The 12258-nt window shown below is 37.4% G+C and overlaps 1 protein-coding gene across 1 annotated transcript; it reads right to left on the bottom strand.

Moving 5' to 3' along the window:
• Window positions 1-9201: 9201 nt before the first annotated feature.
• Window positions 9202-11066, bottom strand: LOC141586889 (uncharacterized). The gene is made up of 2 exons (XM_074408286.1): window positions 10657-11066; window positions 9202-10565 (listed from the first exon to the last, which is right to left on the bottom strand). Exons 1-2 carry the CDS (start codon window positions 10658-10660, stop codon window positions 9439-9441), a joined length of 1131 nt encoding a protein of 376 aa, XP_074264387.1. The 5' UTR covers window positions 10661-11066; the 3' UTR covers window positions 9202-9438.
• Between the last annotated feature and the right edge of the window lie 1192 nt (window positions 11067-12258).

The following is a 12258-nucleotide window of genomic DNA, read 5'->3' as shown; positions in this document are numbered from 1 at the left end:
TCGTAATTTTATGTTTTTTTTTAAAAAAAAGACAATTATCATCATATCCAATTGATTAGCTACAAAAAAAAGAAATTAAAAAATATTAGAATTTCAATTATTTATTATAAAAATAAATAAAAAAATTAAAAATAATAATGAGATTAAATCTATGAAATGCACTACAAACCCAAAAATTGATAATTTATTTCAAATATAGATATTGTATGAAGTATCCAGATTTAGGTAAATCTACAATTTATGAAAATGCATTTTTATATTGTATTAGAGGTAGATACAGTACAATGGAAACAAATTTACAAAATACCCAAAAAAATATTTACAATCACTTCAAAATATTAAACGACAATAAAAATAAATAAATTTGAAATTACCGATATAAAGTTTATAAAAATTGAAAAAAATATATACACTTTAAAATACATGCAAGTGAATATAAAAAAAATTCAATATAAGTTTTGGAGCATGCATACAAGAATTTCTTCTAATTGTTTTCTTTAATAATTAACTTCAAACTTCAATTCTGATCCTATAGTTTTAAATAGAATTGTTAATTTAGTCTATCGAAAAGCTTTTTTATGCATTAAATGAGAAGAAAACCAAAAAAAAGGATGTAGAGAGTTTAGGGGGAAAAAAAGAACAAGATGGGGAGATGAGGCGAGATGGAGTCATGAAGGAGTTGAGGCGGCGTAAGTGTGAGCTTATAGGTTAGTGATGCGGTCGTTTCTACACCAAAAATAAAATACCTAGATTACTGCTAACAGAAGTCAGCGGTAAGTAGGGTCGATCTCCACAGGGAGGCGGTGTACTACCTATTTGTCTATTTATCTGTCTAAATGTCACTAATGGGGGTTTTGATTGATTTAACTAAACTAGAAATTAAGGCAAGGGAAAAGAATTAACAGTAAGAGAAAGAAGTATGCTAAGAGTCGGTCCACCGTGGCAGCTATCAGATCTATTATATCCAGAATATTAAGGCGATTAGACTATCAATAAGAAGAGCTATGGTCGTCACCTTTCGGTCCTTAAACCGCCCTAGAGTGTAAACAGCTTAACTTTCACCCTCACTGCAATACCCTATTGTAACTAAGCAAGCCTTCCCTTCCAATCTTTCGATCTAGGTCGGGGTTAACTAGAATTATGGGTCTCCTGCATGCATACATTCGACCAGATAACAAATAAATTGCCTAATACAATTCCTATCGCAGGTCTAATCTATTTAATACAGTTAAAGCATCGCTACCACGGCTTCCCTAATCCTAACATACTAAGGGAATTAGCTACTCATGGGAATGGGGGAAACAAGAATAAAATAAATAATAACAAATAAACATTAAAAGGGAAGAAGAAAAAGGGAAGAAGAATTACTAGATTAAGATCCGTAAATGGGAGAACGACAGTAACAGTGTAACGTGACAAGGGAAAGAAAAGAGAGAATTAGGGTCTCTCCCGATAAAAGAGATACCTAAATGACTCCTAAGCTTCCTATTTATAAGAAATTAGGAATAGGATTAAACCTAATGACGGAAAATTAACTAAAAAGCCCAACCCGTAGCAAAGTCCACTCGATCGAGTAGATACATCACTCGATCGAGCAAACTCATCCAGGAAACAGCTCGATCGAGGAAGGACACTGTTCGATCGAGCAAGGCTATAAAAGAAACCGGTCGATCGACTGAAATAGAGCTCGATCGACTCATTATTGACTCCTAAACCACTCGATCGACTAGAATAGCACTTGATCGAGTGGATCTTTGACTTCAGCAGCTTAAAATTTGATTAGTTTGCCTTGACTCGTCCTTTTAGCTCCCGAAACACCTTCACGCATCCCAAGACAGCAACATTTCCCGCTCCAAATCTACTCTTCCTCCAAATGCATGCAAAATGGACGGTAAATGACTTGATTCCGCTACTTTATGGTTCATTCCTGCAAATAAGACAAAATAACCCAAAGTAGCATATTCGGGGCATTTCGTAGCATAAAACTACGATAAAAGCATAGAAATACGTGCATAAAATAGGCTAAAAAGACTATATAAAATGCACGTATCAAATCTCCCCAAACCAAACCTTTACTCGTCCCCGAGTAAACTCAAAACTATACGCTAATGGAACGGAAAAATAACTCAGAGCTAGCTACAAATGCCCACTTAAGCCAATTTAATGCAGACAAACTAACACTTATAGCTAAACAGTCAAATGCAAACGAGTTATAAGATGTCTATAATAAAGCTGAACCGTCGACCTTGCAAGACCTTAAATAATGGACTCTCACGGGTCACTCTTTCTCTCATGAAGCAAAGGGTAGACAAATATATATGTAAGAGAGGAAGAGGAATAGTTGCTCACCTAAACTACGACCCACATAAACATGCATGCAACTAATATGATAGACAATTCTAGCTACCAAACATACATTCCAACCAAACAAGGTCCTGTCACAGCCGAGGGCTTACAAAAATATGGTAAAGTGAGGCAATGGGTAAGAAAAGGCAAAACATTTATGGGAATGTGGGGGTATAGGTGATCAAGCTAGTACCTAAACAAAACCATATGAAACATATCCATTTCCAACTCAATTATGAAATAAGCACAATGCCCTTCATTTGGCATAAAACTCACCAAACCAAACCGAACTCACTCCTCAAATAATGTAAGATAGAACATAGGAGTGGAAACTGTCAACCAACCAACATCTTTTTTTTTCTTCTTTTCCTTTCTATTTTTTCACGGTTTCTTCATTTTTTCCGATTCTTTTTTTTCTTCAACTTCTTTTTTTTTCATCTCACGTCTTATTTTTCTTTTTCATTTCTTTTTTTCTCATCCTCCTTCTCTTCATAAATTACCAACTCCGAATCAATAGATACAAGCCAAACTTGATACAATAGACAATATACCGCAGAAACAATCTAAACTAGCTTGACAAGGCAGGCTAAATTTGGATGTAGCTAAAGGTCAACTGGCAAATTTGGCTAATGTGGAGTTAAATGGGTAAAAATGAAAGAAAAGGGAATATGTAAGCACCTCCCTGCATGTGACACCAACCACTAACCCGAATGTATGACGGCAAAAAGCAATTGAATTTCATACATGTGCAAATTGATGATACATGTTATGCAAGGAGTAACTACTCACAATCCTACATGAAACTGGTCATAAATGACACCAGTTTATAAGGCTCTAATTCTTAGAAATTATAAGTAGGTTGCCAAAATTTCAGGTCAAGTCTATATGTTCAGCTAAATTTTAACATTAATTCGTAGATTATGCAATAAGACAATGCTAAAGATAAAAGTTCAATGCAAGGCTTAAGCAAAAGACAGTTGCAGTGCAATATCATCATTGAAATCTACCGTTCCGACTCAACCTATATGCTAAAATAAACGTGAATATTTTTTTGAATTTCAACAAATTTTTTTTTTTTTTTGATTTAAATGAAAATAAACAACGATGCAAGCAGAAAATTAAACGTGATTACTGAAATACAATAAAAACAATATGCAGACACGGATATGGATGCATAACCTCCCCAAACCAAACTGTACAATGCCCCCATTGTACCAAAACATGGAAAGGAAAATGCAAACTAAAGGAAGAAAAGAGTAAAAGCGGAAAACTCACAAAATTGCGCGAATAAGGGGACCTCCCCAAACCGACCATGAAATGGGAGGTTGCTAAGGGCCCGGAAAACCGTCTCAGGAAGCTAATCCAAGTCAAAGGCACTCGATGGCGGTTGAACAAAGAGTCGATCGAGTGAAATGGGCATTCAAAATCGCTTTCGATCGAATGGTGCACCATCGATCAAGTAGTTTCCTTTTCGCAGCACTCGATCGAGTGATTAATCATCGATCGAGTGAATCTCCTTGCTATGTTGTTCGATCGAGTAAGCAAAACCACTCGATCGAGTGATGCTCGATGAATTCTCGCAAAATGCAATTGAAACAGCCCGCAACTAACCAAACAAGCATACTGAGGAAGTTTTATGGTATAAAACCATTTATTACAACTTAAATGAAATAAAATGCAAAAGTAAAATTGCCGGGTTGCCTCTAGGGTAGCGCTAGCTTCAATCAGTCCCAGCTCGACCTTCTTTTCTTCGAGCCACTATAATTAGTTACAGTCAAAGCAACTCAAAGCGCGCAAACATCAAATCATACATCCTGCGCATGTGCTACACAAAAGCATAAGTAGCACAAAAGTGGAATAGCAAAGTAGGAAATAAAGATATGTAGACATTTAAGTCTAACAAATTTCCTATGGGCGCTCCTAAATTTATCCACCAAATAAAGGAGCGCGGGAGCAATTGTCAATAATTTAGGGCTCCCAATTAGATTAACAATTTTAAAATGACAAGGATGGTGAGAAATTGCTAATTTATGCGTCCACATATGAGGGGGTATAGCTTTGAAAAAGGAAGCATGAATAAGACGAGGCAATTTACAAATAATAATAAAATTACCGCTTACTACCTCAGGTTGATCACTCTTAATGACGGAATCATAGATAAAAGAATTCATTACCTCTTCCGTGCTAGGAGTAATTACCGACTCAGCTGTCCTTTTGTCGCCCTCAGTGGAATCCGTCCCGTAAATCTCAGCCTCAAGCGCATCCAGCTCGGCCTTGAATAAGGGAGACTCACCATAACCGTTGTCATCATCAAAGTCGTCATCTAAATCAAGCCCAAATGACGAATTACAGCTCCCAATGACCAAATCAGTCGATCGAGCAGAATTACTACTCGATCGACCAATCTCTTCCCGCAATTCACTCGATCGAGTGGCAGAATCACTCGATCGAGAACTATCCTCCTGCATGCCACTCGATCGAGTAGAATGTTCACTCGATCGAGCAAGTTCTTCTGGAAAGTCACTCGATCGACCAATAATTGTCACTCGATCGAGTGATTCCTCCTGTACAGCGCTGAAATCTTCGCGTGGGGCAGTGAAATATGATAGGAACTCGTCGTCCGAGTCATAGAAGTCATCCTCATCATTGGGCAACACGGTTTCCTTACGAGAAAAACCGCTCTCAGCAAGATAAACCTCTTCTTCTTGCATCTCAGCTGCTAACTGAGCTATTTGTGACTCCAGTTCAGGGATTCGAGCGTCCATATATCTATCACTCTCTTGCATTTGTGATACAAGCGTTCTCATCAAATATGTCAGATCCGCGATCTCTTCTCTCTCCATCTCAGCTGCTAATTGAGCAACTGCAGACTCGAGCTCATCAAATCGCGAGACATATTCTTGCACTTGGAATGCAAGTTCCTCCATCAAGAATTTCAGCTCCGCAATGTCTTCTTCTTGTATATCAGGGGAATTTTGTTGCGGTGGCCATTGATAGGGCGGATGTGGCGGCACAACTACAGCTGCATTGTGCTCAGCAGAACCACATCTCCCGCCGTAAATCACCGTCTGTTCCATAAAATGGGACATCGGTGGTGGGTCAAAGGTACTCAAGCCTTCCCTTTGACTATCTTTCACCTAGAACTGTCTAGGTAGTACCTGTAAGGCCTATCAAAACAGCACTAAACAAAAGATTAAAACGGCCTCAAGGGAAAAATCCCCTGAGGCTAAAAACAGATAAAATTAAACAAATAAATAAATAGATTGCCTCCCAAGAACGGCGCCAAAATTTGATGCGGTCGTTTCTACACCAAAAATAAAATACCTAGATTACGCTAATGAAGTCGGCGGTAAGTAGGGTCGATCTCCACAGGGAGGCGGTGTACTACCTATTTGTCTATTTATCTGTCTAAATGTCACTAATGGGGGTTTTGATTGATTTAACTAAACTAGAAATTAAGGCAAGGGAAAAGAATTAACAGTAAGAGAAAGAAGTATGCTAAGAGTCGGTCCACCGTGGCAGCTATCAGATCTATTATATCCAGAATATTAAGGCGATTAGACTATCAATAAGAAGAGCTATGGTCGTCACCTTTCGGTCCTTAAACCGCCCTAGAGTGTAAAACGACTTAACTTTCACCCTCACCGCAATACCCTATTGTAACTAAGCAAGCCTTCCCTTCCAATCTTTCGATCTAGGTCGGGGTTAACTAGAATTATGGGTCTCCTGCATGCATACATTCGACCGGATAACAATTAAATTGCCTAATACAATTCCTATCGCAGGCTAATCTATTTAATACACTTAAAGCATCGCTACCACGGCTTCCCTAATCCTAACATACTAAGGGAATTAGCTACTCATGGGAATGGGGGAAACAAGAATAAAATAAATAATAACAAATAAACATTAAAAGGGAAGAAGAAAAAGGGAAGAAGAATTACTAGATTAAGATCCGTAAATGGGAGAACGACAAAGAATATGATGTAACGTGACAAGGAAAGAAAAGAGAGAATTAGGGTCTCTCCCGATAAAAGAGATACCTAAATGACTCCTAAGCTTCCTATTTATAAGAAATTAGGAATAGGATTAAACCTAATGACGGAAAATTAACTAAAAAGCCCAACCCGTAGCAAAGTCCACTCGATCGAGTAGATACATCACTCGATCGAGCAAACTCAAACCAGAAACAAATTTCGATCGAGGAAGGACACTGCCTCGATCGAGCAAGGCTATAAAAGAAACCGTCGATCGATCGAAATAGAGCTCGATCGACTCATTATTGACTCCTAAACCACTCGATCGACTAGAATAGCACTTGATCGAGTGGATCTTTGACTTCAGCAGCTTAAAATTTGATTAGTTTGCCTTGACTCGTCCTTTTAGCTCCCGAAACACCTTCACGCATCCCAAGAGAGCAACATTTCCCGCTCCAAATCTACTCTTCCTCCAAATGCATGCAAAATGGACGGTAAATGACTTGATTCCGCTACTTTATGGTTCATTCCTGCAAATAAGACAAAATAACCCAAAGTAGCATATTCGGGGCATTTCGTAGCATAAAACTACGATAAAAGCATAGAAATACGTGCATAAAATAGGCTAAAAAGACTATATAAAATGCACGTATCAGTTAGGAATCTCCTAGATAAGTAATATTGTTGGTCCATATTTTAATTTCGGTTTATCTGGTTTGCTTGTGCTTTATACCTTTTGCATTTTTTTTACCGTAGTGGACAATAATGTCGTGTAGACCTGTCAAACGGGTCGGTGCTCGAGTCGGGCCTTACAGGTCGGGTTATACGTGTCTTGGGTCGGATTATGGTCAGAATACGGATCAGATAAAAGATTATGACGTCTTTTATTTTACCATTTTCCAGCCGAAAAACATTTTTTAAAATTAAATTATATTTAATATTAATAATATTATATTCATTATTTTAATAATTATTTTATTATTTAATGATATAAAATTGACGTTTAAATAAATTTTTTAATTAAAAATATAAAAATAATATACTATATTTTATATTTATTATTTCGAATATAAAATAAAAATATTAATATTTTAATAATATTCTTCATTTATTTTTGCCCCATCGAGTCGAACGGGTTGGGTCGATTTTCGACCTTAGAATAACAGGTCATTTCGGATTCAGGGTCATTTTGGGTCGTGGGTCAAGATATACGGGTGTTTGACTCTTCAAAAATCGGGTCATATTTTAACAGGTCTAATATTGTCGTTTATTTTCATGTTCGTCCATGTTAAAATATATTCACCAAAATCGCATTTGTGGCTCCGGAGCCCACTGCCATTGACATTCCTCCCCTTCTTTGCATTTTCGGTGTTTACGGTATACTAGGTAGCACTGACACGGACACGGACACGGACACTGACACGACACGGACACGCGATACGGCATCTCATGAAATTTAGGACACGGGACACGTCATTTAAATTTAATAAAATATATATTTTATATTTAGTTATGTGCGATTTTATTTTTGAAAAAGTATTTGAATATTAAATTTAAATAAGTGAAGGTAAAACTTGACGTTAATTATAACTCATTCTCATTTCCAAAACCAAAAATTAACTTATAATCAACTATTTCGACATCTCATTACTAGTCTAAATAACATCATTTACCGCTAATTCAACTTATTTCCCCACCAAATTCAACCATGTAACAATTCACGCCATTTACTTTAAATTCAACTTGATTCCGTTTGAAGGTGTGTCCAAATACCATGGACACGGCTCAAAATACCATGGACACGTGTCGGACACGTGCCCAAATAAAAGATGAAAGTTAGACACGGCTTTACAAGTGTCCGACACGTTTTGACGTGTGTCCGACGAGTGTCGTGTCCGACACGGGTGTCCGACACGGGAACGCCGATTAGGAGGAGTGTCCGTACCGTTATGTACATTATTTTCATCATTTCATTAATTCTTCTAATATTTCTGATTTTACTTTCAAAGCTATTTAAATTTTTCAAATGATAAATTTTTTAGTACCTTATTTATTCAAGTTTTTAAATATTAAATCCCGTAAAATTCTATCCGCACGGGCATAATTATAAAATATTATTATTATTATTATTATTATTATTATTATTATTATTATTATTATTATTATATTGTGTTATTTTATTATTACATGAAATATACGGCCTAAAACTAGTTTTCATCTTCAAGTAGCATACTGCATATCTCTCGAGTTTAACCGTACGTAGAAAATGAAAGAAATGATGAAAACGTACAACTAGTCAAGAGTGATCTCATTTCTAATGAAATAAAACAAGGAAAACTTATGTATTACCAGCAATATACTCCTTCCATCCCGGTCATTTGTTGTCCTTTTTCATTTTGGGTGTCTCAGTCATTTGTTGTCCTTTCTATTTTAAGATTGAATTTGACGAGTAATTTGATCATTTACACTCAATTTATTCCACTTGTCATTTAGTCATTGGCCCACTCCCCTTTCCTTCATCTTTGTGCCAAAACTAAAGGATAACAAATGACCGGGACGGAGGGAGTATATATCAACAAATATAAATACAAATTCAAAAAACCAAGGTATGGAAACAAGGTGTACGTATATAACGTACACACACACAAGTTCTAATCATATACTTCCACTTCTAAATATCTTCTAAATATAATGATGACAATGGGACCATCAAGATTCCAAGGCCGGGCAGAGCTAGAAAAGTAGTACTCCGAAATACCGAGTATTATACATTACCAAATACCATATACGGAGTAACGGAGTACAAATTAGAGTGTCCAAGTATACTACTCCCTCCATACACTCCATTTACAGAATACATTTTTCTAATTTAATCTCGATGATTAAATAATGTCGATTTAAAAACCATACTCTATTTTCTTACAAAATACGTACATTAGTTACAAATTTTAACCTGTATTTCTATGTTAGGTATAACACCATGCTGCACCCAACAATTCTACTACACCATTACCATACCTCTACACCTAGTAGGGCGTAAATCAGTAGTGCACTACCTGCTAATAAACAATCTTGTACGTTTACTAACTAACTAAATCAATATGTAAACCGGTGATTAATCAGATGAACAAATCCAAGAATCCACCATACCTTCACTCCTTGTCATACCTCCGTAATTTTCCAAGGTAGTACCTGCACTTCTACTACTACTCCCTCCATCGTCAACCGGACGACCGAGAGGGAGACGGTCTTGGTTAAGAGTCGTCGTTATCGCATTAGTAGTCGGAGTAGCAGTAGTAGTAGTAGTTACCTGGCCTAAAGCAAACTGATTTATCAAAAAACCAGCAGCGTTACACCCCAGACCTGTATTGATACCAGATCCATATAAGTTTTCAACCGCCAAGGATGAGGATGGTCGGAGGAGGGATTGGAGCGTGAGAACTGAGTGATTATTATTATTATTATTATTAATAGAACTTTGGGGATTAAGACTACCATTTATAGAAAGATGATTACTAGGGACTACTATCTTTTGCGGAAATGGCCTTAAAACATAAGGTGTCTGGTGAACTCCTGGACTAGAAACATGAATACCCGTCTCACCAAGAAGATCAAGCCGAGTCCGACCCGAGAAGGGAGGAGCGGGTATACCCGTAAACTCCTGAACCATTTGCCTGAAGTTATTGGTATCAGTAGTAAGCACAGTTGTTGGCGCCCTCCTAGAGGCTCTAGACCGCTTCTTCGGGTTTCGCACGGCCCCACCTGGTCCTGGATGATCCGACACCAGTGGAGCCCCGCTGCTCGGTATCGATACCGGTCCCGGACCAATACGGGTCAGCAGGTTGTTGTTGTTGTTTGGGCTAAAACTAGCAGCAGGACCCACAGTTGTAGTAGGAGTAGTGCAATTTGTATTATCAAGTGGTGAGCAAATAGTAGATGGCCACAACAACCCCAAATCATTATTATTGGTACGATCACTATTATGATTTTGATTAATCATAAAGTTAGTGTCGAAATTATTGGTAAGTGGGTCGAAATTATTGTAGGTTGATGAACCATTGTTGAGAGAGTAAAGTTGAAACGACCCCGTATTATCAAAGCTAGCCAATGAACTTTGGCTAAACAAAACCCCGCTGCCGCCGTCTCCGCCACCGTGTGACTCAAACTCTTGATCATCTAAAGCACCGCCGCCGGCAGTGCTCGACGATTGTATACTCGCACTATTCCCAGAATCCATGTCCCCTGAAAAAACACAAAAAAGTACTGTATATAAAATTAAATTTAGTGGGAAATTAGTAATAAAAAAAAATGAAGAAAGGTATGAGAAAGTAACCCATGAGACTTTTTACTAAGGATCTGCGAAAAGATGATCTGGGGTGATCGATAAAAGTTGGGTATGTTTTTTCGATCAAGTGAAGGCTTTTTGAAGAGAGAACAAAAAAAGGGATGGTTGTAAAAAGGCACAAGATGGGTAGAGGCCCCTCTTTCTAAGTAATTATGTGCCTTTTATACGAAATATGAATTGGGTTTGAGTTGTATATACTTTAAAAATGGTGGTGTATGAAATAGAGTGAGAAGTATATAAAATATGCTGTTTGTTTGTTGTGTGTGTGGGGGGGGGGTTAGAGGTTACTGTTGCCTTTATGCTGTAAATACTAGCGCCAATAACAGTGGGTTTGATTAGGGATTTCGTATCCAGAAAGAAAAGGAAGATGATGATGATGATGATGATTTAAACATGACACAGAAGAAAGCTAAGTTTGGGGATTTTGTAAAGGAGATATTGTAGATAGATTTGTAGAGCGCCAATGTGTTTTGCTTTCTTCCGACTAGTCTCGAATGGAGAGTCAAGATTCATTCCATTTTCGAAAAAAAAAATGGAGAGGTTATTTCCTAATTTCTATTAACGGTCCGGATCGCATTCTGGCAATATCTAATGGTTCTCAATTTACGCATAAAAATAAAGGAAAAATGAGAGTGTAAGGAAAAATCATTATTAGAAGGGATTGAGTGAGGAAATGACTTCTCCATTTTTTAAAAGAAATGGAAAGGATCCTAATTCTCTCGAATGATGTCCGTAGGAGTAGGAGGGTGATATTAACCTTCTCTTTTCAATTCTTTTCAATCTTCTTCTTCATCCTCTTACAATCGACTAAATTAATATATATCGAGTGAGGTCAGAAGATAAGTAGATTAACCAAAATAAACGATATTTTAATCTGTTGTGAGAGGAGAAAGTAAAAGTGAAGGTTGGAAGGAGAAGGCAAATAGTATTTCTCTGTCCGTAGATAATGCTACGAGATAAAACAATTCTTTATGTATAGTTTTTAAAATAATTCTCACTATATTTATTATGTAGGTTTAGACGATCTAAAACAAAAGATATGGAAATAAAATCAAAATTGTATTCCCTCATATAATGTAACTAGGTTTGGTGCCTCTATAATGAGTGTCAGATTAAAAGGCTTCCCAATACATATCCGCACCCCTTACTCAGAACCTTTGGGTAGTGGACGACCTTGGCAACGAGAGTCATTATAGACATAGAATCCTAAAGGGGGACGAGTTCTTATTTTTAGTATATGTGTCAAGCACGCTTCATGCTTTGTTTGACCAAGGTATAAAGTGGATCTCGAACGGTGTCCACGCACTCCACAATTTCTTGGTGGCGACTCCGAACATCTTTACATTGTTTCGAGACCTTCACCGAGGTGACACCGTCTGATCTGAAGCGATACGGTCAAAAGCATTTCTACGTCACCAAACGTGGCTTTTCAGACACCCATTTGTCCAAATATTAGCGACTCCGCTGGGAAAACTAGGACACTTGTGTCTTTGTGATCCTTAGAGGTGAAACTCGAACGAGGTCGTTGGTTTAAGTTCATTAATTGATATTACGGTCATAAGCCGGGTTCTTTGTCCGGGCCCACAACCA

The sequence above is a fragment of the Silene latifolia genome, chromosome 6 (genome assembly GCF_048544455.1).
Source record: "Silene latifolia isolate original U9 population chromosome 6, ASM4854445v1, whole genome shotgun sequence".
NCBI classification, from domain to species: Eukaryota; Viridiplantae; Streptophyta; class Magnoliopsida; order Caryophyllales; family Caryophyllaceae; genus Silene; species Silene latifolia.
Note: the sequence above shows the minus strand (reverse complement) of the source record. Positions and strands in the feature narration are given on the sequence as shown.